Here is a 26,262-nt window from a genome sequence, read left to right on the forward strand (position 1 = left end):
CCCCGGCCCCGCGCCTTCGGGGAGGCCCGGCGCCGCCGAGCAGCGGAGGGGACCCAGCCCCTGGCAGCCCCGGCCCGAGGGGCGGCGGCCGGTGGCGGGATGGAGCTGGACGGGCTCCTGCTGGACGAGGAGGGCACCTTCTCCCTCAGCGGCTTCCAGGAGTTCACGGTGGGTCCCCGCGGTGCAGGCCCCCTGCCCCGGGAGCGGGCCTTGGGGTGCCCCGGTCCTGCCCTGGCCCCTCGCCAGACCCCCTCGTCCTAGCTGCACCCCCTGCCCCACACATCCGCCCTCTGCTGTGGTCCTGGGGCCTTGCAATTCCCACTACACCCTAGGGTGGCTCAGGGTGCGGAGGGCCCGGCGCCTTTTGGGCCCAGCCCTGTCTGCAGCTGGGCTGTGTGGCTCTTCTGATCCTTCCTGTATCTGCCCACAGTTCCTGCCCAGGCACCAGCAGCTGAGTGAGAGGGTGCGGAAGCGGCTCTATTATGGCTGGGACAAAGACTGCAGCTTGGATAATCTCTCCAGTCCCGTGGCAGGTGGGTGTTGAGTGTCCCCAGATAGGAATGCTGAGTCAAGAGGGTTGGAAATAACCCAGGGGCTGAGACCAGCATGTCACCTGCTTCCTCCCCAGTGCCAAATCCCACCCCTGCCCTGCCCCCTCGGCCCTCTCCACTCTGTGCAGAATAGTGGGCAGGGTGCCAGAGCCTCGTGGCTCCTGCCCTCTCTTTTATTGCTCTGCCTGGCCTATCATGCATTCTTGGCACCTTGCTGATGTGCAAAGCCCTTTGGGTTGCTTACAGATCCCTTGGCATGAAGGCTGTGTCCCTGTCCCTGATGGGAGCTGTCTTGGGCAACTTCTTGTGCTTTGCAAGATACTGGGGAATTTATTAAACTTCTAGTTATAAGCACCAAAGGCATAAGAAGTGTCCAGCATGTGTTTGTCTGGATCATGCCCATTTTTTCCTGTTAATCCAGCGGCACTTGGGGGAGTAGAAGGGCTCTGCAGTGTCAAGGTTCTGGAGATGGCACAGGTGATAACAGTGAAACTGAGAGTGAGCAGTAATTTGCTAAAGGACCTTCACACCAGGTCCCACTAGTGTTTCCACTGGCTGCATGCTTGCACAGTTTGCAGAGGGCATTGAGTGGGTAGGGAAGCATGTTGGTGTTCAAGAGCCCTGTGATAAGTTTGGGGAAATGGTCTGAAATTGCCAAGAGGCTGAATTTGAAGTACCTCACTGAGGAGGGAGGCACAGGGCATGTGGGGACAGCGAAGGGACAAACAGGGTAGCCAGCTGCCTGGATGCTGCTGGAGATCCCAAGTGCTGAAGGAGATGATGCAAAAGAGGGAGGTGACTCCTCTTCAGGGCTGACTTCACACTCGGATGCAAGATGTGAGTATTCCACAAGACGCTGCCGACGCTGAAGGCTCAAAGGGCACATTCGTGGGAGATGACTCTGTTGAGGGCTATTAAATATAAAGACTGCCTCTGATCAGGAAGTGCCTCAGCTCCAGTCACTGGGGGTGGGGGAGAGGTGCATTGAATATCGCTGCAAGCTTCTCTGTTCTTGCAGTTTTCCTTTGCCATCTGCTATCAGCCACTGTTAGAGAAGGGACATGGGGCTATGGGATCTGTTTCAGTAGAGCTGTTCTGCTGCTACGTGGTGAGTTCATGGCACTGCTCTTTAAACAAGTCAGACAGTTATGAGGAGAGTCTGGAGGAGCATGACAAGAGCTAGAAAAGATTGTGAAGGATCTTGGACCCTGGAGGGCAGTGGGAGAGAGGTCGGGGGGGGGAAAAAAAAGGGGGGGGGGTTGTTCAGTCTTGAAAGGAAAAATTGTAATTTTTGCAGGTTGTGGCTGCAAGATGGGGCCAGTGATCAGCTGCTCTCCCTGTCCTTTATGGCAAGGCATGTTGTCATAGGTTGGATTTGTGAGCTGAAAGATAGGTTTGATGCCAGGACAAACCTCCCAGCTGAGAAAGGTGGCAAAGCCTGTCTGGGAGAGGTGTGATTCCTTGCATGGGAGAGTTACAGCAGCAGTCTGGGCTGCCAGCTCCTGAGAGGGGAGGAATGGAGCAGGTCTTGCGGGAACTTGGATTCTTTCTGTCCCTCGGGGCTGTGGTGCTGGTGTGGTAGCAGGGAAAGACAAGCGTGTCCTGTTCGGTGCAAGGGTGGCTGAGCATGGTGGGAAGGTGCAGCGGGGTGCAGCACCAGTGCAAGGGGAGCTACTGACAGGGGTGGCTGGAGCTAAATCTACTTGGCTGTTGCACCCAGCAATGGTGTGGCCGGGGTGACGTAGGAAGACCTCTTCTAGCCATGTGTTTCTGAGTACGGTGATTGCTGGTGGGAATTATTTGTGTGCATGAGTGCGTATGGGACTGCAGCCTTTCTGTTAGGTGCTGGAGAGATGTGGGAAGGAGAAATGGAGAGACTGTGTACTGGTGCTTCCCGGGAGCTGGAAGCGTGAGGCTGCTGGARTGAGCTCTGTTCTCAATTCTATAAACTAAGGACTCAACAGCAAAATGGAGTTTGAATTGCCTGTCAAAACCATTTCTTGCCAAGCACCAGACTGGAGTGCTGTTTGGGATAATGCCAGCTGGTCCTATCACATTGAGAAGTGAGATGCGATCTGCTGAAGCCATCTGCCAGTATCCGTCAGTCTCTGGCTTTTTCAGTGCTTGGATGCTGAGGCGTGTCTCAAAAGTGCAGCAAGCAGATCGAGGTGTGGAGCTGCAGCAAGGACAGGCTGTGTGTGGAGTCACTCCCCAGCAAATGTGGTGGGCAGATGTGTGAGAGCGTGTTAGCAGTGCTCCTGCTACACACGTGCCCCCATGGGGGACCTCATGGGTGAGCCCTGCCAGCAGAGCCTGCCATGCCATGCTCAGCTTGCAGTGGGGACACTGTCTGTCCTGGCTGTGTGACTGGGACTGGCAGCAAGCTCCTTTCAGGAGCCTGTTTGCTGTTGCAGGCTTCCGTCATAATTAATTGGTATCTATACAGCTACACAGAAAAGGAGAGATCTTCAGTCACCGAAGCCAGTTGTCCTGGCTGGAGTGAGCTCTGACATAGCCAAGGCTCGGCAAACAAAGACAAGCAGGTGCACAGTTACAGCATATTGCTGCTTCCATGTCCTGTTAGTCCCTTTGGATTCCTGCTTGAGTAAATACATTGCCCTTCATCTTGGGGGCACTGGAGCTGTGGTAGGGAGGGAAGCTAGGCCAGCATTGACCAGCCCTGGAGGATGATGATGGCTGGAGGGAGCAAGGGACTGAAAAGACCTGGTGTTGATTACGTCCTGGAAAGTCTCATAAAGCACAACCAGGAAGGGCAGTCTGAGGCCCTGCAGGGTGAGGGGAGGGTGTCAGCCTCTCTGTGCAGCTGAATGTGGGTAACTCCCTCTGACGCTGACATGCTAATCTGGATCTGGCACTGCTGCTGTATTTTGGACATTTGCATCCCTGCCTGCTTTTGGCCTGGCTCTTCTTGGCCTATTTGTTTGTTCCTGCCTCATGCCAGACTTCTGATAAGGCCTATCTTACCTTTGTAGTTTAAATGATCCCTGAGGAGCTGTCAGAGTAAAAGCCAAAACTCCATGGGCTTGTGGGGAAAAGGGGAAGGACGGGGTCTGCACATGGGGATGGACTGTGCCATATGGGACTAACCCCTTTTGCTGCTCTTCTATCCTAGATATTGCTGTGGAGTTGCTCCAGAAAGTGGCTCCCAGCCCCATCCGCAGGCTCCAGAAGAAATACGTGTCTCACGTTTCTCGGTAAGAAGCAAAATCTGCTCCCTCATGCCCAGTGTCAGAGCTGGCCACCTCTGGTCTTGCCTCTGACTCAGTTCTGACCCCCAAGCTAATATTGGCTTTGTGCTTAGGCCTAATTAGTGTCAGAGAGGAGCTGGGGGCTGGTGGCAAGGCTGTGGGTGCAGTGTCTTCCTGACACAGCCAGGTCCACTTCAGCTTGGTCCTGCTCCCTTCTCTGGGATGTAGGGATGCTCTTGTTGTGGGGAGTCTGTACGGGCTTGGATCTGCAGCCATGCAGTCTGGTCTGAATACTGGGTCTGCTCTGAGCAGCTGAGCCCTCACAGTGTGCCTGGCTGCAGGCAGGCCTGCTCGGTTGAGAACTGGCTGTGCCCAGAGAGAGGAGCAGTGTGCTCTCTATCCTCTGCCCTTTCTCTTGCTGCAGCTCCTCAGGGCAGCTGACGCTAGCGAAGCTGGGACATGTCCTGTCCATGTATGCATAGCTGTCTGCTGTACCTCCCCACTACCTACGTGGGGAGGGAGCAGCCAGGTTGTACTGTGGTGCCTGGGCCCTTTGTAGCACACAACCTTCGGGTTGGCTCTTGCCTTGTCATCACAGGGAAGCCTGCATCTCGCCCTGCTCCATGATGCTGGCACTGGTTTATATTGAGAGACTCCGGCATCGAAACCCTGAATACCTTCAGCAGATTTCATCTTCAGACCTCTTCCTGATCTCCATGGTGAGCAGGGTGGACTGGGAGGCCCCTGGGTGGGAGGGAGGCCTGGAGGAACATGGTGGGGACTGAAATCCTGTCCTTTGTGCTGCTTCTAGATGGTTGCCAGTAAGTACCTGTATGATGARGGTGAGGAGGAGGAGGTCTTCAACGACGAGTGGGGAGCAGCAGGGAAGGTAGATGTCCAGACAATGAACACGCTGGAGATGAACTTCCTGAGTGCCATTGTAAGTGGGACTGCTGCTGTGTCTGCTTAGCTTCATAGAGAGGAAAAGGAGGGGTTTAAGGGGAGCCTGGGTTTCTCTTTTCCCCTGTACTCCCGTGAAGGGATGGAGAAAGATGCGCCCAGCTGTTTCTCATCCTTGAGGGTTCTGGGCAGCCTGGCCCAGCCACATGTCACGGCTGATGTGTCACTGTTGTCCCTGCAGGACTGGAGTCTCTACACAGACCCCCGGGAGCTGTTTGAAGTGCTGAGCTGGCTGGAAGGACGGTAGGTGTTTGAGGGGTCCTGTTTGTCAATCCTGGAGCCCCAGATGAATGGTGTTATCCCTGCTCAGAGCCAGCCTTGCTGCAGAGAAGCAAGAGCTGAGGCTACCTGTGAGCCTTTGCTGGGATCTGCAGCCCCCTTCCGCAGCCACGGCACCTTAGGCAGGCTCTTGCTCTGAGCATGCCAGGGCCTGCCTGGACTGCAGCTCCTGGGGCAGGGGAAGGTCTGTGCCGCATCCACCGTGCCCTCTTCCTTGCAGTGTGGCGGAGAAGCAGGGCACATGGCGTGGCTGGTTCACCTACACGGATCTGTGTGTCCTCCTGGAGCAGTCCATGTGGCAGCAAGCGCTGGGCCAGTTCTACCAGCAGGTGGTGAAGGTAAAGGCTGGGGGCAGCTCCTTACAAGAGCACAGGGAAGCATCCCAGATGTGAGCAGGCCATGGATTTGGGGGTAGGACCCTCTCTTCCGTGGGAAACCTCCTGTTTATTTGCTGTTGAAAAGTGAAGCCATCAGAAGCCAGAAAGATGCTGATTTGACTGTGCAGCTGTGCTGCCCCAGGCACTGCAGCCTGGTACTGGATCAGTCTGTGCCAAACCACAGCCCCATGTGCAACTGTGCAGGGGCATGCAGGAGGCCCTCTGGAGGGAGCTGGGTGCTGGCTGGCACCTGTTAGGTTTAGCTGGGGCATCTTGGTTAGTGGTATTTAGCTCCTGCTTTGGACGGGCTGTGTGCCACCTGCCATTTGCAGCACGGCTGCCTGCTCCCTGGCCTCCTGCCCTAGTGCTGACAGTGCTGTTGGTCGTCACAGCTGATGTGCAGCCATGCTGAGCTGAGCAGAGCTGGGTTGCGGCAGGCCCCAGGGGACTGCTGGCGCGTCTGGGCTAACTGTCTGCATCTCTGCAGCTGGCCTGCCTCCTGGGTGTGGTGTACCTGACCGGCTTTGCGGCTGTCTTCGCCTCCATCACTGTGGTGCACCGGGCCATGTGTGCGAGGAACCTCAGCCCTGCAGCCCCCCAGGCTGCACTCTTGCCTGCGGAGGGCAGCTGCCAGCTGGATGCCCCGCTGCCCCTGGCCCCTGGTCAGACGCAGCCCGAGCTGCCTGCTGTCTCCCCGGTCAGCAGTGCCCGGTGCACAGGGAAGAACGAGACAGCTGATGAGCAGCATCGTGGGGGCGTCACAGCAACTGCGCTCTACCTGTGGGGCAGTGTGATGACGGCTCTGTCCTATGCTGAGGTGCCTGGTCCTGCCCCATGCAGGAGTGCCTCACAAGGTCTCCTCCGGAGAGTGCCCATCGCATGTGAGAGAACCAACCGTACAGTCCCTGCTGCGACCCTTAGCCAGCCTGGCCCCTTTGGACTTGCAGTGCTCCCAGCTCCTCCGGTGCTCCACTGCCATGCCTGCTCTGCCAGCGTGGGCCCAACTTGGGATGCAGTCTCCAGCCGCAAGGACTGGCCGGACCCCCTGGGGCTGAGGCAGTGCTCCCTGCACATGGCCCTGGATCTCAGCAGAATCAAGAGCTTCATTTTTCCCAGCTAGGAACATGAGGCAGCCCCTTCCCCCTCCCCTTCCAGTGTGGCACAACTCACTTCCTTGCACTTCTGGGACCCTTGATCCCTGGGGCTGCACAGGGTTGGGGGCCCCTGTGTTACTTCCAAACCAGCGTTTGTGTGTTGTCGTTGTCCCCACCCCCACTCCAGGGCAGAGGTTTCCTTCACTTTGGGTGCTGCAGAGCATTGGGGCTGCTGGGACAGGATGTCAGAGTGCTGAGACAAGGGCCTACTAGCTGGAGAGTAGGAACAGGATGCCCTTGGCCTGGGATGCTAGGGTAAGGGGGAGCCCTGCTTCACACCGAGGGTGCGTGGCCCTCGGTGGAGCTGGGCAGAGGTGGTGTGTGGGATGTAGGGTGCTGGGCTGTGTGTGCAGAGTGGAGGCTGGGCTAGTGACCCCAGCCAGGGGGAGGCAGCGTGGTCTGGGGACAGGATGCCTAGGTGAGGGGAGAGGAGGAAGGAGGTGGGGGCTGCCAGGCCACTTCTCAGGAGATGCAGGAATCGCACTAAGAGGGGACCCCGATGTGGCTGTGCCCCAAGGAAAGGAGGTGTCCTGTGTGGCTTGGGAGCGGTGTGGTGTGGCTGGGGCTGTGTTTCCTTGTACTGCCTCTGTTGGGCTCTTTGAAGGTGGGGTACTCTGTGACCCCATCCCAAATCCCAGCTGCCTGGGGCTATGGGCAATGGTGCCTGACTGCTCCTTGGGGCAGGGAGAAGGCAGCTTGTCCTGCTGACCAGCCCAGCTCATTGCACCCCTTCTTTTTACTCTGGATTTTACACCTGTTTTTCACTCTTTTGTAGATGCAAATCTCTTCCAATAAAAGTAGTTCTTGCTGTGCACCTGCCTTGTCCTTCCTCCTGAGCCTCTCTCTGTGGGCAGCACCTGCATCCCTGGCACGGAGCCCCAGTGGGATGGGGGCTCAGGCACCCCAGCAGCACCCTGTGACTGTCCTGGGCCCCAAGTCCTGGGCATGCTGTCCTGCAAAGCTCGAGAGGGACTGGACTCCAGTGGCAGGTGACAAGAGGGACCTTGGGGCTGAGCCTGGGGAAGGCAGAGGCAGTGGGACAGGGGAGGGCTTCCCATCTTTGGGAATGTGGGGAATGCATGGACTCTACCGCTCTTTGCTCTCTGCTGGCTGTCCAGTTAATGAGCAGCGAGGGCTTTGCAAGGTCACCGTTGCGGTCCCCAGCACTGCCAGCGCTGCCCTGTGACAAAACATGGTCATCCCCTACCTGTGCTCCCATGGGAGCCTTCCCACCCAAGTGGGCAGCTCTTGTCCCTTGGCATCCCCTGCCCACATGTTGTCTGTGGGCAGGACTTGGTGCCCTGCTCCTAGGAGGAGGCCAGGCTCCCAAGAGCCTGGTGCAGTGGAGGGGGGACTTGGTGTGCTCAGAGTGGTGACCAGCCCAGAGTGGGAACTGTGTCTGCAGAGGGGGGTGGCAGCAGCTGTGGGGGGCAACATGGCTTTTAATGGGATCCTCAGGGACTGGTTACAAGGAATGGCTGGAGCCAGGGGAGCAGAGGAGATGCTGTGCCTGGGAGGACTGTATGTGAGCAGGGGATGCTGTTGATGAGGATGCTCCAAGAGTGTGAAAGAAGAGGTGTCTATGCTGKGGTCCAGTCCCTAGCCCCATATACCATAAGAGGCAGGAAGGGATGCAGGGGCCTGAGTATGGTCTGGGCTTCAGGCTGTTAGCACTGCAATGGTGTCTGGGGTCCTGGCTGTGGCTGGCTGTCACCCTGGCCCAGGCAGGTCCAGGGTGGCACTTACATTCCCAGCTGCAAGGGCAGGTTACTCACCAACTCAGGTTAATGGCTAACCCTGGGGCAGCTCCTGCAGAAGGTGGAAGTTCAGCCACGTGCAGGCTGTGTTAGGCCCTTGTGGGGGGTGGGAGCCTGCCTGCTCTGCACCGCAAACCAGGAGGGAGCGGGGGGAGGCAGCAGCATGAATGGGGGCTGCCACAGAGTACCTGCTGCTGGGAGCCCTTTGCTCACATCCTGCTCCTTGCAGAAAATGTGCTCCTGTGTGCTGAGCTGCTGCTTGGCCCTTCAGGTAAGGGTGGATCATGGTGAGCAGATGGGGAGAGGGCTGGGATCCTCGCAGGTGGCAGGACAAGGGCTGCATCCTGCCATGCAAAGGGCACTTGGGGCTCTGGCCAGGGAGGGTTAAGAGGGGAGAGGGTGGCACGGCTGGGCAGTGACAGACTCTGCCAGGGAGGCGTCTGTGAGCGTGCATCCTCCCAGGGGTGCCAGGTGCTGGGGGCTACAGCTCTGGGTCCTGCAGTGCATCACTGCCACCCCTTCTCCTCCCCGCGCAGCACCTCGCCRTACAGGCCTCCCTGCTCTGCATCTTCCACCTGCTCCTGCTCCCGACCCTGCCCAAGGAGCAGCCCCAGGCTGCAAGCGAGCTGCTGGCACGCAGCCTCTTTGCCTGTGGCATTTCCACCATCCTACAGACCTGTTTGGGGAGCCGGTGAGCAAGGGAGACAAAGGGGACACAGCCATCACCAGCTGGGCCAGTGGGTCTCTGCCCCTCTCTTAGGATGGGAGAGGATAGGCTTTGTGGGAGCTGGGAAGGGGCATAAGGATTGGGAGCAAGGAAATTGCTGTTGGGCCATGAGGTCCCCCTGGAGATGCTGGTTCCCTATGACAATCCCCTGCCCAGCACCTCTGCATGGGCTGTCCCCTCCATGCCATCACTCCATCCTCCTCTCACATCTCCCTCCAGCAAAACTGCTGCATTCTCCCCTTAACCCCTCACCCCCTTGCTCCAGCATCACACACGCCTTCTCCAGTTCATCCAGTGCCTTGGTGCTGCGTATGGGTAGCATCCAGCAGGTACAAGCTAGGCATGTGCCTGACAAAGCCCCTGGCCTCTGGGCACATCCCCTGTGCTGCTGCTTGGGATGTACTAGGACATATTTGGGATATTGAATGCTTCTACTGCCACTTTGAGGTTCCTGCCTCCTCCACCACTGCCCCTTCCCATCCTGACTCCTCCAGCAGCTGGGGCTCTGGGGGGCCCAGAGCAGCCCCATCTCCTTTCCTCCCTAATGTGCCCTTGCCGTCCCCCTGTCCCCAGGCTGCCGCTGGTTCAAATCCCATCGTTCGAATACCTGGTCCCTGCCGTGGTGCTGAGCTCCCACCTGTCCCTCAGTGCCAGCACAGACAGGAATGGTGAGCACAGCCCTGGAGCCTTCCCCAGCGCCCCGCGGGGCCCCGAGCCATGCCGGTGCCAGGGCATCAGCAGTGACAAGGTGCTGTGAGCCTGGAGCATCCAGGATGGGGGGAGCAATGGGTCCTGCCTCCTGGCCCCTCTGGTGATGGGGTACACAGCACCCTGGGCACCCTGCCAACCCCTGAGCACACTCACAATGCACCCAGGGTTATGACTGCAGGACTGGAGGCCTGTGTCACCACAGCGGCCACCTCTTGGGGTTAGGACTTGGGGACTGGAGCAGGCCCTTCCCAGCACCCCAAGTTCTGTACCTGGCTTTGTACCACCCACCAATGGCCCTGCCAGAGACCCTGCTATGTGAAGGATGCGGGTGCTGTGGCCCCAGGAGGATGCCCAAGCACTCATGACCCTGAGGATAAAAACTTCCTGAAGCAGCTTGTTATCTGCCCCAGTTCAGGTTTGGCACTGCCTCCCTGAGCCTCTTGTCCATGGCTGCTGCTCCCAGGGACAGTCCTGGAGCAGACACAGCTCCCCTGTGTGATGCTGGGTTGCTCTCCCTGGCATGCTGGCCCTTCTCCAGCCTGGGTCCCCCACTCTGCGTGGTCCTGAACCCAGTGCTCTGCTGGCATCACRCCAGGTGGGCTCTGGGAGCCCCACGTCTGCCTGTCTCGCCCCCCTCTGAACTTCCCTTGCAGGTACGGCGGTGGCCAGCGTGTGCCCTGCACCACACTGCAATGTTGCGGGGAGCCGGACTGCRTCGCTGCGAGAGGTTGGTGCTCCTGCGCTCCGATCCGGGGGTGTGCAGGAGGGCAGTCAAGGGAGGCGTTGGGCTGCTCTCACTGTGTCCTGCCTCCCGTGTCCCGTCCTTTCCTCCCACAGGTCTCGGGAGCCATTGTGGTCTCTGGGCTGGTTCAGCTGGTGCTGGGAGTGTCCGGCGCGTGCGGGTGGACAGCCCGCCGCTGCGGGCCCATGGTCCTGGCCCCCAGCCTCTCCATCGTGGGGCTGTCCGCGTACAAGGAGGTGGCTTTCTTCTGCTCTGCTAACTGGGGCGTAGCGCTGCTGTATGTGAGCCCAGGGGACCACGCCAGTGGGCAGCCCCAGGCACTTCCCTTYGTCATGGGGGCCCTGTTGCCACGCGGTGACCTGTGCTTCCTGTCTCCCAGGCTGGTGCTCCTCACCATCACCTTCTCCCAGCACCTGGGGTCCTGCCGCCTGCCCTGCTGTGCCTGGCTCTGTGCCCGGGGGGGCTACGTGGAGCCGTCTGTCCCCACCCTGCGCACGTTCTCGGTACCACAGCTTGCCTGTCCCTGCTCCCTCTGGCTGCACCCAGGCCCCTCACAGAGCCTGGCTCTTTGGTGGTGGGTTAGGTGGGACCTGGTGGCCCGGAGTGGAGCTGGGTGCTGGGAGCAGAGAAAATGGGTGAGGAAGGGCCTGGTGTGAACTGGGAGAGGCTGCAGGTGCTGTTGGGGGAGCACAGGGGTGTCTGTGAGCAGCAGAGCCTGGGATGCTCCCTGCAGGGCGGTGGGGACATGTGGAGGGTATTCCCTGGAGAAGGGAGGGGACAAGGGCCAGCTGGTGGGGGTGCAGCAAGCAGGGTGCTCACTGGGGAAGCGGGGAAGGAGGGGGCCCTGCTCAGGATCTCCACGCTGCCTTGCAGGTGCTGCTCCCGTTCACCAGCATCTGCATCATGTGCGCCATCCTCAGCCACCTCCACATCCCCTGGGACTCACTGGAGCTGATCACGGAGCAGCTGCCCTGGGCCAACAGCACCGTCCACTCCCCGTGGCTCCGCATCCCCTACCCAGGTGGGGACGGGCAGGGCTGGCACCGCCATCACCCTCTGCCCAGGCCCCCGTCACCCACTGCTTCTCTCTCCGCTGCAGGCGAGGAGGGGTGGCCGCTGCTCACCCCCCGGGCGCTGGCGGTGGGCATCGCCATGGCCATCGGCAGCAGCATCAACTCGGTGGGCTGCTACGTGCTGTGCGGGAGGCTGCTGCGAGCCCCCCGCCTGCCCCCGCACGCCTGCAACCGGGGGCTCTGCACCGAGGCGCTGGGCAGCCTCCTGGCAGGGCTGCTGGGCGCCGCGGGCGGCACGGCCTCCAGCATCGCCAACGCCTGCGCCAGCAGCCTCACGCAGGTACGGCCGCCGGCGCCTGCGGGTGCCCGTCCCGAGGGCGCGGAGCGAAGCAGCGGGGAGGAAGGAGCGGGGGGGGATGGAGCAGGAGGCGTGGGGGACCCCTCTGCCCTGGCACCCAGCGTGACGTCCTGGCCGAGCCAGCGACAGGGGTGAAAGGCAGGTGTGCGCGGCAGGATGGGGGGGCAGAGCGGGGCCGTGGCGTCGCCGCTACTCACCTGCGCTTTTCCCGCTGTGGCAGGCTGGCTCTCGCCTCTCGGTGCAAGTCAGCGCGCTGGTGTGCGTGGCGCTGGGCATGTCCCCCAGGCTGGCAGGGCTCCTCACCCGCATCCCGCTGGTGGTTCATGGTAGGGATCACGTCCCCTTTCCCCCTCCGCTGCCGAGGGTTCCCGTGGGCACGGGAAGAGGCTGGCGCGTGCCTGCGTCCTGCCTCACGCCTGGTGCTGCCTGACTCCCGCCCCTCGCAGGAGGGGTGCTCTGTGTGACCTATGCCGTGGCCGTGGGCACGGGCATCTCCTACTTCCAGTATGCGGACATTGACTCGGGGAGGAACATCTTCATCGTCGGCTTCACCATGTTCATGGCCCTGCTGGTGCCACGGTGGCTCAGCACCGCTCCGGTTCACCTAGCCACAGGTAGTGGGGATGTTCCCCGGGGAAGGGAAAGCCTTGGGCCCTGTGCCACCATGGCCACATGTCTCCTGAGGTCCTGGGAGGCTGGAGCGACACATCGCTCACGGCAGCATCCGAAGCCCTCTCCACCGGCTCCAGCCCCTGGGTCTGCCAAGACACGCTCCTGCCCCTTCCCAGCTCCTGGGCTGGGACGTCCCAAGTAACTCTGGTGCTGCCCCCAGGCTGGGTGCCTCTGGACCTCCTCCTTCTCTCCCTGCTGATGGTGCCTGTCTTCTTAACCGGCTTCTTGTCCTTCTTCCTGGAGAACACGGTCTCAGGTGAGGGGATGCTTGGGGTGCTGCAGCATGTCTGGGGGCTGACGTGAGCCCTGGCACATGGGGAAGGGGCTCTCATCACCCTGCCCATCACCCTGCTTTCAGGCACCCTGGAGGAGCGAGGGCTGCTTGTCGACCTGGCGGCACGGAGAGGCGATCGCTGCCCCCGGGGAGAGAGGGGCGACACGAGCCACGTGTACCGACTCCCCACCAGGCTGAGGAGGCTGCTGCCTCTCTCCAGGTGCAAAGCCTTCCCCTGCTGCTTCCTCTGCCCGGGCCACGACGAGGAGGAGGAGCAGGGCAGCCGTGCCACCGAGGAGGGGACTGCCGCCACCGGGGAAGGGACGCACCTGCTGCTGAAAGCCGGCACAGTGGAGATGCAGTTGGAGAGGAGGCTGAGCGAGACGGAGACGCTCGTCTGGCACGCTGCGGCCTGACCATGGGCTCTGCTCCTGCAGAGAGGGGACATCTCCCATGGGACCTGTGTCAGTCCTCCAAGGCAGCGACAGGAGGCGGCTGGGACCCCTGCAAGCCTCTTAGCTCCTTGTTTCTGAAGCCTGCATGGACTGGAGGGGCCCGTGCGCCCCAGCACGAACCTCATTTCCCCCCACTTGAGAGGGGAGCTATAAAAACCCTCAACCAACTTTGCCCTTGGGGTTTCCTTTCCAGCTGGGATCTGCCTGGGAGACACCAGCTCACCTTCCTGTGGTGCCCTTGGGACTGTGACCGCGGAGGGCACAACAGCCTGGCCAAGGACGTGGGCAACCCTAAGGTCCACTTTCACCCTGCAGACCCAGCTGGAGAAGCTGGGACAGGCTGTGTTTGCACGTTTGCCACGTGCCCTGGCACGGGGGTGCTTCCCACTGTTGCCAGCTGCCTGCAGAGCAGCTCCCAGCACTTCGTCCAGCCCTGCGCCGTCCCTCTGCCACAGCAAGCTGCGCCCTGGAGCTAGGCAAGACATTTCTGTTCACTCTGTGGCTCTGTGCTGCTTGCGGACACCACTCCGTGTGCCCCGTGCTGCCGACACCAGGATCCCCGTGCCCTGCTGTGCCTTTGGGCACTTTTTCTCAGACCCCGTCCCCCTGTTTCCCCAGCCCCTCGTGCATCAGTGTGAGGGTGCTGGGCTCCGTGAGGGTGCTGAGGGGGTTTAAAGGTTTAAAGCTCTGGCCCACCGGGATGCCCTGGGCTCAGGGGCGCAGAGCCGCTCTGCTCAGCTCAGCTCCCCATTGCTGTGAGCCCGCTGTAGCCTGCAGCGGGGACCTCCTGGGCGCGTTCACTGCTTAAATGCTCCATCAGGTGCTCTCTTATGCTGGTGCATTGCTTGTGCTGCTAAACTAGCCAGCAGGGGATTTTTCTGGGGAAGAAAACATTGCCTTTGACCCCTTGTGATTCAGCTCAGTTTGCTGGGTTGGCATCCTGCTGGTTACGCTGTTTACAGTGGAGCCTGCACTGGCCATGCCCGCAGCTCCCAGCATTTACAGCAGATCAGAGTCCGCCTGCAAGCGCAGCCTGGGCCRGTCTAAGCTGGCCTACGAAACCCCAGCGAGGGGGTAGGAAAGGCCAGGGCTTTGCAGCCCTTGGGTCATGCCTGCCTTGCAAACCGGCCACGGGTGCAAGCTCTAGGGAAGGACAACGGAGCCAGTTCACGGGAGCACCGTGCTCGGCCACAGCTCCAGGTTGTGCCTGGAGCTCCCCCCGCCCCCAGCCAGGTCCTGAGGAGCACCCAGATGCCTGGGAACACCCAAAGGTGGCTGGAGGGTGGGAGGGACTTGGTGTTGCCATGGGCATACCTCTCTGAGGGTCAGGTGAGCCCTGAGACCCTGCACCCCTGCCCTGTACCCCAATCCCTCCTGCAGCCCAGCTGTGCCCTACAACCCGACCCTTCTTGCACCCCAGCTGGGTCCTGCACCCCAACACCCCTGCACTCCACTTGGGCTCTGCTGCACACCCCTGCTGTGCCCCAGCCCCCCTGCATCCCCCCACCCCACACTCCAGGCTGCACCCACCTCTCCTAGCACCCCGCTGCGGTGAATCGGCCTCTGGCCAGGCCCCAGTCAAGCCGGGGAAGAGCGGCCAGGCCCCAGGGCAGTCCCCGGCGGGGCCGCTCCAGCTCTCACTTGCACCGAGGCGGTTCTTGGCAGGAGCAGATGCGAAACGAAGTGTTAACGTGTCCCGGTCCAAATCGCTTAACACGGCATCTCGGCCGTGGAGTCTCCCGAGAAAAGCAGGGATGCTGGAGCCGGACGCTCGAGGCCAGAGCCGTGTCCTCCTTGGGAGGCAGCGAGGGCAGGGGAGCAGTCCCACACCCGGACCCTGAACCTCATAAGGAAGCGAAGGGGCACGGCCGCTTTCCCGTGCCGCTGGGCCGTGCCGCGGGGCACTACACGTCCCGGCGTGCAGCGGCGCCGAGGAAGAGAGCAGCCTGCTGGGAGCCGTAGTCTCGGCGCTCGCCGCCGGCCCGGCCTCGCTCGGCGCCGCAAAGCCGTTTCCCGAGGCCGTTAGGCCGCCCGCTCCTCCGTGCCTCGGGCGGCTCAGCGGCGGCGCCGCGGCTGCAGGGCGCCAGCGCTGCGCCGCTCGGGCCGGGCGGACGGCTCGGGGCCGCCTGCTCGCGGGAGCGTTGCGGCGGGCGCCGTGCAGCCTCTCGCAGCGAGGAGCGCGAGGAGCCGCGCCGGCACGCGGGGCGGGCTGCTGGCTGTGAGCGTTAGCGACAGCGGGGAGGGCGCGTGGCCCCCACATGCCACGCTGTGGGGTCTCGGGGCAGGGCCGGGGCTGGAGCACCCTGCTGCCCGTCTGGCTGCAAGCTGGGGAGCTTAAACRTGAATTTGCATGCAGAGGTCTGTCTGTATTAACGGCAGCAAGCACAGGTTACTGCCGGGGGAGGCAGCTGTTGTGTTGCAAGCTTCTCCTGCGTGTCCCCTGGTGCACTTGCAGTGCTTATTTTGAGACGGGGTAGGAACCTCCCTGCACAGTGCTCCCATAAACGTCTGCCCCAGGAGAGCTGCGTGCCTACGAAGGGTTGTGTGTGGCCTGGAGCCGGTCGAGCTTCCTCGCCTCTGGGCTGTGAGGTGGGGTGGGCATTGCAGAGGGGCTGGCGGGGACTGGGGGTCCCTAGGAGGCCACCGCCAGGCAGCGGGGTCTCCGGGCTGGGGGTGAAGCAGAGACCTGTTTACTCTCTTGCAGATGGAGGGCTCCGAGGAGCTGGAGAGCAGCCTCCTCACACAGCCCTGGGCTTCTGTTTGCTTTGGTGAGTCTGCTTTTATTGCCAAAGCTTGCTTCAGGGATTCTGGCTACGTCCTGCTGATCTCTGACCTCAGCAGCATCTGGTACGAGAGTGTGGACACGGAGGCTGTGGGACAAAGGTCCAAGGTGAGTGTCTGGGAAGTCCGGGGACCTCCTTTTCCCCTCACGCCAGCTGACGTCCCAGCACGAGCTGGCCGGCAGCATGACGGCCGTCGGATCTGGAAAGCCCCTGCACAGCCGTGCCCGTGCGCTGTCAGCCTGGTTGGCCAAGCACCCTCCTCCTCGGAGAGTGGCCAGGCTGTTCAGCATGACCCCTCTTCGCTGGGGCTGCACGCTGAGGCCAGCAGGCTCATTTCACTTGTGGGCTGGGTGAGAAGCTGCTTTCCCCAGAGCCAGTGCATTTAGCAGCGTGTTGAAACAAGGTCCCATTAGTGACGGAGAGACTCCCGTTCACTTTAACAGCCAGGGCACAGGCTTCCACAGCATGTCCTGTCTGCACAGCCCCAGAAACACACTGGACCATGCTCTGGCCACCGCTGCCCTAGACCCTGCTGGTCCTGCTGGCTGGGCTGGGAAACCTTTCTATCTTGGCTTGCCTGGGAGAGCTGCGGGGGAATGTCCTGTCCTGGAGCTAGATGCCAAGGCCCGGAGATGGCTTTCTGCTGCCCTAGGACATGCGGAAGTAGTTTTGATCCTTGTGTGCTGGGCGTTCTGTTGGCTTTTTCGGGTGCCGAGGTCCCCTAACCTTGCCTTTCGCCAGGAGCTGAACAAGCGGCTGACGGCCCATGTGTCCTCCTTCCTGCACCGCTTGTGCAGCCTCATGTGCCCCTTGCTGGCAGGGCAGCAGGACACCACCACGTCCTTCTCCTGCCACCGCACGCCTGGCAGGCTCAGCGTTCACGTGAAAAGCGAGCTCTCAGGACTGCCCTTCTACTGGGACTTCCACTGCTCCACTGCGCCCATGGAGATGGTGAGCGACGTGCCGGGGTGCGCTGGGCACCTGCCTCTCCGGGGCACCGGGCAGCAATGGCCATGGGCTGCGGCGAGTTTGGGGAGGGGGGACGGTCTGAAGCTAACGACTGCCTTCTAATGCTTGGAGGCTTTGGAGAAGTTTGGGGCTGTGCTGATTGCGGCAGGGTGCCTGGCTCTGCCTGCTGCCCCTGCTGAGGTTCACCATCCCCATTCCTTTCCTTCGACACTTTAGCTCCTCTGGCAGGAGTCTGCCGACGGTGACCTTGCAGGGCAGCAGGGAGAGGCTGTCCATTTTGGGATTATGCCCTCCATGTACCAACCCTGCCAACCCACTGGCACAGCTGAGTGATGCTGTTCTCCTATGGTACGTGCTGGGGAGTGGGGCATGAGTGACCCCCCACACACACCACAAAAGGATCCATATGGAGTCTGTAGGAAAGGAGGGAATTAAACTGGATTCTTCCCAGCTCTTGGGAGTTGCTCCTGTCTGAGGGCCACCTGGTATTTTGGGTTTCAGGGAGGTTTCAGGGAGGTTTCAGACATTCAGTGGGTTTCACTTTGGTTTCTGATGTTGCAGCACAGGTGAGCTGTAGGAACAGGCAGGTAGGTTAGAGCAGGGACTCACCAGCCTGGCACATCTTCCAGACTGCAGCCTGTCCCCACTGCCCCAAAGCAGTAAGGGTGGATGCAGCAGGGCTGGGGGCTCTATCTGGGATATATCCCACCTGTAACTCCAATCAGTGGAGGGTTTAAACCTTGCAAAAACTGGGCTCAGACATTGGATCTCCCTGTTAACTCGTGAAACGCGTCAGGCTTGCAGCATCCTGCTCCACACATGGCCGCGCTGAGAGCCAGGCAAAGGTGGTTCAGTCCCCTCTCTCTTTGGGGCCGTTTCCCCGATGAGCCCGACAGCCCGTCCCCTAGGAGCAGCCGCGGGGGGGGCTCTGCAGGCAGAGGGTGGGTTTGGGGAGGAGGGGGCCGGCGCCCCGGCACCCTGGCCCTGCGGCCATGTGCGCACAAGAGGGCGCCCGGCACCCGCTAACGCGCCGGGCGGGAGCTGGGGACAGCGCTGGCTTGGGGCCGGCACAGGAGCCCTGGCAGCCGCAGCCGTGATGGGCCTTGCGTGGAAGGGTTTGCTCTGCACCACCGCATCGCCCTCCCGCCAGGTCACCCGGGCCAGGGGGAGGTGGGGGGGACTGCGATGGGAGAGGAGGGTCCCCGCACAGCCCTTCTCCCCTCTTAGGGGACGTGACCCATCAGTCGCTGTGCTTGAGCGTCACGGGGAGCAGAGCTGGGCTCGCCAGGCGGCTGCCGGCGTGGGGCATCTGAGCGCTTCCGCTGTTGCACCGGGGACCAGACAAGCTCGGGGTCCCCCAGGGCTTGGCTCGCCCTGGGGACTCGCTGTCCCTCCCTGGGCAAGAAGCACGGGGGCTGAGCCGAGACGGTGCAAAGTGGCATCCTGAGCTCTCTGCCAGCAGCTGCTGCTCTCCCTTTGCTTGGAAACACAGCGAATGTCTGCAAGGTGCCCGGGAGGCGGGAAGCGCTTGGGGTGCTGAATGTGACTGCCTTGAAGGCAAACGCGGGGTCTGATCCTGCCCTGTCAAGTGCTGCTCAGCAAAGGCGCACACCGAACTGAGCTGGGAAGCAGAGCTGCTTGCTGCGGCCCAGCTCAGCCTCCTGAGTGCCTGTGCAGCGGTGCGGGGCTGCGTGCCAGGGCCCCCCATCCCTGCGGCTCGTGCCTTGGGGTGCGGAGCCCCGCCACAGGCTCGCCCCGGCTGTGTGCCGGGGACATGCCACCTCCAGGAGGGGGGAGGCTTCGTGAGCGATGCTGTATTTGCTGTCCTCCTGCCTGCAGGCACAGCCTGGCTCAAAGACAAGGGAAGTGCTGGGGCGGGGGGCTCCCCGATGCTCTCCGAGGGGCTGCAGGAAGTGATGGGCAGGAGGCTGCTTCATGTGCCTGGGGGGCCAGGGTGGCCCAGCCTGGCTCCAGGGCAGGGGATATGTGCCCAAGGCTCGGCAGGGGGCTCATGTGGCCCTAAGCTAAGGAGGGTGTCGTGGGCTGCGATGTGGAGCATGGCAGGGGCCCCCATGAGCCCTGGGGGTAGGGATCCCTTCTGCTTTGGATCTCACCTCCCTGAGAAAGTCTCTCTGTTTCCTCAAGCCACAGTTTGGCAGCTTGGTTACTTTGGGGTTTTAGCCCCAGCTGTGCCTGCTTCCTGCATAGGAACATGCTTTGGGGTGCACAGAGCCGTGGGGAGGGTCTGGAGGCCTCGCTGCGAGCCGGGAGCCGCATGGAGGGGCTCTCTGCCTCCTCCTGCACCCCGAGTTTTTCATGGTGGCTGAAGCATCGCTCACTCCCCATCCCCATCGGGCCCTCACCAGCTGTGAAAGGACAGGGCTGGGATGGGGGACATACCCCATGGCATCCTGCTTCCCTTCTCCCAGCTCTTGCTTTTCCACGGCTCCCTACTGGACTTGAGTGAGACATGGGGATGTCTTCGGAAGCTCTGTGTGACCTGGGGCTGCAGCTCTCGCTTGGGCGTTGCTGTGACTGCTTTGCTCTACGGACAGCCATGCGCCTGTCCGGACCTTCCCTAGTGCATCCTTCCTCCATCCCAGGTCTCCCGGCACCTGGTGCGGCCCCTGATGAGGATGAGCCTGGTGCTGCAGTCCCAGCTGCAGGAGCTGACCTCCCTGCTGCTCCAGAAAGATGCCGAGATCGAAGACTACAGGGAGAGCGGGGCTGCTCTGAGCAGAGGTAAGGAGGGAAGCCCGGGCGGATGAGAGGAGCCAGGAGGGAACACATTTCCTTCTTTGCGCGGGGCTGGCATGCCCTGCTCTGTCTGGCTCTTACCCAGCGAGGCTTGTGTTTCATGTGCAGCGAGATGGTCGCCAGAAGGCTGGGGAGCAGCGCCCAGGGAGAGGTGGGGAGGAGCGGCCGGTGACCGGGAGCCGGAGGACTTGGGGAGTCGCCAAGGGGCTCTCCGCTTTGCTGAGAGCACCTGGCCTCTCCCCAGGAGCCTGCGCCGATGCCAGCGAGGGCCGGTCCAGAGCCGCAGCAGGCTCCCTTCCCCTGTGCGGCAGCTTGTGGAGCGCTTGGAGACCAACCAGGGGCTCCTGGCTCTTCGCTGCTGGAAGCACAGCCGGGTGCACGCGTCTCTGTCCAGCTGTGACCCTGCCTCAGCCCCGGCAGGGGCGGCGGGGGCCGGAGGGGTGCAAACCCCCTTGGGTAGGCGAGGGGGACACGGATCAGGCCCTGCATGGAGGAACCATGCGGAGGGGCTCGTCCTCAGCATCCAGAGTTTGTCCGGACGCTGCTTCTCGGGCTGTCCTGTGTTAGCGCCGTGCTCTGCCCTGCTGCCCAGGGCCTGGTAGGAGGCCGGGACCGGTGCTGCTCTGCCGCCTGTGCTCTCTGCCGGCCACTCAGCCTGCAGCGGGAATGTGTGCAGGGCCGGGAGCAAGAGTTGGGAGGCGCAGGCTTCCAGCTCAGACCTTCTCGGCTTGAGTGGGGAGACGATACCTGCCTTTCCCCAGGGACCTTGTGCCCCAGGACATGGGGGCAGATCTGGGTCAGCAGTGATTTGTGTGGCATTGCCAGGAACACCGTGTGGTCCAGGCCCCTGTACTGCAGCACTTCCCTGCTTCTGCTGGTGCGGGGTGAGACGGGAGCCCAGATCTGCCCTGCAGCTGCACCGAAAGGTGCACGAGCCAACCAGACTCCCCTCTCTCCTGCAGCGCGCCAGCTTTGCAGGGCTCAGAGCAGCCAGGAGAGCCCTGCTTTGGCAATTGGGACCGATGCTGGGATGGTGTGGGCAGGCGTCCTCTCTTGCCCCTTGCCTGAGCATCCTCTCATGAGGGGAGCACATCCTGGCCATGTGCTTCTCAACACCTTTCCAGTGATGGGAAAAAATTAGGGCTTTGAATGAGGGACCCAGCAGAATGAGGTAGAACAGAGATTTGTCCCTGTCCTGCAAGATGGGAACACAGGCTGGCTTGCCCCTCCAGAAAAGGAGCTGGAGATGGACAGTTCCCTGTCCTCTGGTGTGTAGCCAGATGTTGTCCAGGCCCAGAAGGTCTTTTCAAGCCATAAGGTCTGGGAATGGTGCTGAAGATGTCCTGCCACTGTCCCCCTGGTCCTTGCTGCAGAGCGGCTCTGCGTGGGAGGGCACTGGGACAAGTGCAGGGCGAGCTCTGGGCTGTGCTGTCTTGCCGACAAGCTGTGTGTGTGAACGGGCCCAAATCGTCACTGCAGGCCCCTAGACAAGTCGCTGCAGAAGCTGGGAGAAGGCACCAAAACATGTGATTGCCTCCTTCTGCCCCTGCAACCAGCCTCTGGGGATGCAGGGATGCTGTGTCTGCCAGCAATGCTGCTGTGCCCTGGGCACCCTTGGGCTGGGGTACGCCGATGTGCCCGCGTGGCATGGGCTGTTCACCCACTTCCCTGTGGTCCCTGCGCCTCCTGGTAGCTGGCTGGTGTATTCCCAGACTGAGGGGCCTGGCTGGGCTCTCCAGCGCGTTGGAGCTGTTCCCCTGGTACCTGCAGCCACCTTGCCCCATGGCCAAGGGGAAGGCAAAGCCAGGGTGGGGGTCTGGCCAAACCTGCCTGGGCTGACCCCTGCTCTCTCTTGCAGACCGCCTGCGGACAGAGCCCTTCCAGGAGGAGACTTTCCTGCAGAACTTCATGGCTGAGGTAAGGAGAGGTGCAAAGCCTCCCTCTTTTGGCAAAGGTGTTCTGGGGAACCTGCACCAGCAACCCCTGGTGTATGGCACCCTGGATAGGGGTGTGCGGGGCCAGCCAGCACTGGCGTGCAGGGCCGTGGACAGATGGGCCCTGGTGGGGATGGCCAGACTTGGCTGGAGAGGAGTAATGCTGGCTGCACTCTGCTGTGGCCCACACTTGCGTCCTCGCACCTGTTCTTCAGGGCTCCACGGGAGCATGGGGTCACTGGGGAGTCCTTGTGTGCCTCCTGCACTTGCCCTGTGCCTAAAACACTAGCAGGGAGGACTTGGCTTCTGCTCAGTCAGCTGCTCCTTTTGGTTCTTCTGCTGCTTTTAAGAGTGGCTTTGCAATGGCTTGTCGTGGGGACGAGTGGCTTTTGTCCTGTTATTTGTGTCATGTCCCCCCTTCTCCCCTCAGTGGTGTTTGGCTCTGCCAAGCAGATGTGCTTAAGAGAAATCGGGATTGGAAGTAGAGAGTCTTTCCCCTGCTCCTTCTTCATTGCTGGAAACAATCACAGAAGCACTGAAATGATTCAAAACAATGTGGGAACATCAGAAAAAAATGATGCCCATTGATGCAATGAGGCAGGGTTTGAAGATGCTCCTGAGGGTTTCTGTGCTAGCTGTGAGAGCCCAGGAGTGGGGAGCAGTGGTGTCTGCTGGAGACCAGGGAGTCAGGTGGGAATGCAGGGAGTCCATGGCATCACGCGGAAAGAAAGGTCGTGTTGCTTGGACAGGACGTTGCTTTGTGAGACATATGCTGATGGTCTTGCACAGCCAGCAATAAACCATTTGCAGAGATTCTGAAAATTAGAGGCGATCCCTCTTTTACATGAAAGATATTGCATCTAGCACAAGCAACCTTCGTTTCCCCCTGGTTATGATGGATAGAGATGAATTCATTGCTGGACTGAAACTTGGAGGTTGCCTAGGGACCGATGATCATGACCAGATTACATTCACCCTGGGCAAAGGAAGGACATTCCTAAACAGTAATTTATATCCTTCATGCTTTGAAAGGGCTAATTTCCCAAAGCAGGGGGAAATTATGAGTGAAATCAGCTAGGAGGAAACATTTAGATAGAAAAATGTGAATGAAAATTGTGAGCTCTTTCAGAAGAATTTCAGAAGCCGCAAAAAGCCACAATTCCACAATCAAGAAAGAGGGCAGCTCTGGCTGAAAGCCCGTTCTGGTTCAGTGGTGAAGTGAAGGCAGCAATTAGAAATAAAAGAGCAGTTTATAACAAATGGGAAAGCGGGAGTAGATAGCAATCAATATAAATTAGAAATTATGAAGTGTAGAAAATGGATAACAGAAGCTAAAGGCATCAGGGAAAAATCATGACTAGCAGGGCTAAGGACAGAAGGAAAGGATTTTATTTAGTGTATTAAGAAAGAAACCCCAAACTCCCAGCAATGGGATAAGCCTATTAGTGGATGGAGGTGGTAAAATGATTGATACTCAAGCAGACATGGCAGAAGTGCTCAATAAATGTTTCTGTGCTGTCGCTGGAAGGATGCGGGCAGATGTGCCAGTATCAGGGGGTGATGAAGTATGTCTTTGTCCAAGGGACTGCTGAGCAACATCTGCTATAGATGAACATCAGGCTTGAGCCTGAGAGTTCTCCAAGAGCTGGTGGGGGGTGCCTGGGGTGTGGGTGAAGGTGCTTGATGGTGCCAGGCGACCGCTTGTGCGGTGGGATGTGCAGGAGAGGAGTAACTCAGCCAGTCCTGTGCAAAGCTGTGCAAAAAAGACTGGTGGAGCACTCGTCAAATAGAGACTTAAAAGACAGGAGTGCAGTTGGCGCCGTGGCTCTTGGGGCAGGCACTGGTGAGCTGGGTTTGCTCCTCGGTGGCAGGATGTGTGCCAGCTAGCCCTTTGCCTGTGTGGGGCGAGGCTGTGCCAGGCCGAGAGAAATTGCTGGGGTGGTGTCCTGAGCCGGCCTGGCCTGGAAGGGTTGTGTCCAGCAGGGTTTTGGAGACAAAGAGTTTGGAGTCTGTGACCTGCACGGCTGTGTGTGCACATGTGAAAACATGTCTATGTGGAGGGTCTTTTCCTGTCCCTGGATCTTGCAAATGAACACCCTGCCCCAAACTTTGGTTCGTGGGCCATGGGATTCTGAGCATCTCCAACCACCCTGTTCTCCACCTGCAGCAAGCAGAGTTAGGTCTCCTGAAGGCAGAAATGCTTCAGTCTCAGATCCCTGGGTGCAGTGTTGGCAGTATTTGGGTGAAAGAGATGAACTTTGACTAGGAAGAGCGTCAGAATGGCTGTGCGGAGCGGGGTCCCGGTCTGCCTGGTCCAGTGTCCATCCCAGCAGTGGCCAGGAGCAGCATCTTGGGGCATCGGACAAGGAACGGGAAGATCTGGGTAATGCTCACCCTCTGCCCCCTGGGAGCCGTGCCTGAGCATCTGCAGTTCGGGGACAGCCTGGCTGAGGGACACAGCTGTGTGGTCACTCTGCCAGTAAGGACCTGTGCTTTCTGAATTTGTCTGGTCCCTTTTTAAACCCACTGATGCTTTTGGCCCACGTAATGTCCTGCAGCAGTGAGCTCCACAGTGGAGAGGTGTTGTGTGCGAGCAGCTGCTTCCTTCGTTTCAGATCTGATACCTCATCGTTTCACTTGATGCCTTCTAGGTCTTGTATTAATGAGGGGCAACAAATACCAGTGTGCTGTTCATTTTTTCCACGCAGTTTCATGGAGAAATGATGGTGTGAATTTTACAGGATTTTTACCAGAATTTCTCGGTTGTCCTATTCCCAAGCCGAACAATCTGCATGTATTTAATCCCTCCTGGCAGAGATGCTGTTACACACCTCTGCTCACCTCTGCTGCTGCTCTGAATCTTTCTAGTTCAACTGTGTTTTTTCAGAGAGGCAACAGGCTCAGGGCTGCACAGTGAATTCAAGGTCGGGGCACAGGAGTGTTTTGCCCCAAGGCACAACGATATTTATCGCCTCGTTCTCTCCTCATTCCCTAATCATTCCTGATGTTACCTTTACCTTTCTGGCCATGGCTGAGCTTGAACCGAGGTTTCTAGAGACCTGTTGGCAGCAACACTGAGATGACCTCCTTTCCTGGCAGGAGCTGATGCTGGGCTCCTCTCAGGGACCACGTAGCTACTTTGCAGATATTGGCTTTGCGTGGCACCACTGTTTTGTTGCTTGGTGTCATAGTGCTCTGGCAGCTCTCGTGGGGAAGTGTTGGTAGTGCCTGGGCTCAGCTGGTACCTTTGCCTCCTTTCCCAGCTCACTTATCGCCTTGCTGAAGGCATGAGCCTGGCACACATCCCCACTGGGAGCAGTTCTCCATGGGATGGAGGGACACGGGGTCCCCCTGTACATGCCATGGGGAGCTGGGAATGCTGTGGCCAACTCCGGTGTCTGGATTTTAAAAAAGACGCCGGACAATCAGAGCAGGGTTGCAGGAATGAATTGAGGGCTGGAGAGAGAGCCCAGCGTTGAGAGACTTGGAAGAGAAGAGCTCTGTCTAGCTTATCAGAAAGAAAATTGAGAGAGGCCTTGATTACAGTGCGTGAGGGTCTTTACAAGGAGAAAATGCTGGTTACTGAAGGGCTCTCTTTAATCTAGCAGAGAGCAGCAGAACATGAGCCAGTGATTGGGAGCTGGAGCCAGACAAATTCAAACTAGAAATAAGGCACATGGTTTTGCTACCGAGGACGATTAGCTACTGGGATGTGCTCCCAAGGGCAGTGGTTGATTCTCCATCTCTTGATGTCTCCAAAAGTGGGCTGGGAGCCTGCCTGGAAGAAAACCAAGTTGCTGGGCTCAGTATTGGGGTGTGTGTGGTTAAACACTACTGGCCAAGAGGTCAGATGGAGAGATCTGATGGTTCTTCCATCCTTTCCCTCTATAAAACAGAGCTTCAAATTGTGGATGTTTAATAACAACAGCAGTAAGTGCCTCCCGGTGGGAAGGGAGCTGTGATAGTGTGGTACAGGGCTGGCTGGATGCAAGAAAGTGCACGGCAGCTTGGAAAACCTCCACTTCCCAAACCTTTGTAACATCCCTCATTGAGAGGAGAGGACCTGCCAGTCCCCGAGCTCAGTGCTGTGCGCGGGCGCTCCTGCGTGCTGCTTGGACCATCTCTCTTTAAACATGCCCTCTCGCTGGGCTTGTGTTCGCTCTGCCGTCCAGGGTGTTTTAACTAATCATGGGGAGTTTTCCAGCAAAGCCCTGGGAATATTTATACGTTTAGGAAACGACGCTTTCACACATGCAGTTTTTGGCAAGAGTTCATTTCTGAGCAGCTGCCTGGGCTTGGGCAGAGCTGCAAGGGAGAATACCGGCTGCGCACGAGCTGAGGCAAAGCCAGCAGCTTTTATTGGCAAGCCAAGGTGCTCACGCCGTGAGGGGAAAGCGAAGGCGACAGGAGTGCGGCGTGCGTGCCGGGAGAGGGCTCAGCACCTCGGGGGCTGCCCTGGCGGCCAGCCCAGCAGCAAAGGGCCGGTGGTTTAAGGGTATTTTGTTCCTGGGTGTCCCTGCATGCTGCAGAGATGACTCCTTGGGGCAAATTCGGGATACCCATGAGTAGTTTCTGAGAGC

General features: G+C 59.9%; 3 protein-coding genes across 9 annotated transcripts in view; all 3 read left to right on the plus strand.

Annotated features, from left to right (window-relative positions):
* On the plus strand, positions 1 to 7,344 carry CNPPD1 (cyclin Pas1/PHO80 domain containing 1). Its single transcript, XM_026078006.1, has 8 exons — positions 1 to 168; positions 431 to 533; positions 3,685 to 3,766; positions 4,359 to 4,479; positions 4,572 to 4,700; positions 4,902 to 4,963; positions 5,220 to 5,337; positions 5,864 to 7,344. The coding sequence occupies exons 1-8, from the start codon at positions 100 to 102 to the stop codon at positions 6,494 to 6,496; spliced, it is 1,317 nt and encodes a 438-aa protein (XP_025933791.1). The 5' UTR covers positions 1 to 99; the 3' UTR covers positions 6,497 to 7,344.
* Positions 7,283 to 13,406, plus strand: SLC23A3 (solute carrier family 23 member 3). 7 transcript variants are annotated; one of them, XM_026078001.1, is made up of 13 exons: positions 7,433 to 7,519; positions 8,517 to 8,558; positions 8,824 to 8,978; positions 9,588 to 9,762; positions 10,379 to 10,452; positions 10,563 to 10,703; positions 10,847 to 10,970; positions 11,341 to 11,488; positions 11,567 to 11,820; positions 12,059 to 12,164; positions 12,285 to 12,452; positions 12,671 to 12,766; positions 12,869 to 13,406. In XM_026078001.1, the coding sequence occupies exons 2-13, from the start codon at positions 8,520 to 8,522 to the stop codon at positions 13,198 to 13,200; spliced, it is 1,812 nt and encodes a 603-aa protein (XP_025933786.1). In that variant the 5' UTR covers positions 7,433 to 7,519; positions 8,517 to 8,519; the 3' UTR covers positions 13,201 to 13,406. The 7 variants fall into 7 exon arrangements, with proteins under 7 accessions (XP_025933784.1, XP_025933787.1, XP_025933786.1 ...); XM_026077999.1 differs by lacking the exon at positions 9,588 to 9,762 and having other exon boundaries at positions 7,283 to 7,519; XM_026078000.1 differs by lacking the exon at positions 7,433 to 7,519 and having other exon boundaries at positions 8,451 to 8,558; positions 9,588 to 9,682; positions 10,563 to 10,744.
* Positions 13,407 to 15,559: 2,153 nt separating this feature from the next.
* Positions 15,560 to 26,262, plus strand: part of NHEJ1 (non-homologous end joining factor 1) — a 51,562-nt gene continuing 40,859 nt past the window's right edge. Inside the window, exons 1-5 of the mRNA XM_026078007.1 lie at positions 15,560 to 15,597; positions 15,944 to 16,129; positions 16,764 to 16,973; positions 19,595 to 19,733; positions 21,607 to 21,665. Of these exons, the coding sequence (XP_025933792.1) occupies positions 15,944 to 16,129; positions 16,764 to 16,973; positions 19,595 to 19,733; positions 21,607 to 21,665 (594 nt within the window). The 5' untranslated portion in view covers positions 15,560 to 15,597. The remainder of the gene's footprint in view (positions 15,598 to 15,943; positions 16,130 to 16,763; positions 16,974 to 19,594; positions 19,734 to 21,606; positions 21,666 to 26,262) is intronic.

This window comes from Apteryx rowi, unplaced genomic scaffold (genome assembly GCF_003343035.1).
Source record: "Apteryx rowi isolate R43461 unplaced genomic scaffold, aptRow1 scaffold_47, whole genome shotgun sequence".
Lineage (NCBI taxonomy): Eukaryota > Metazoa > Chordata > Aves > Apterygiformes > Apterygidae > Apteryx > Apteryx rowi.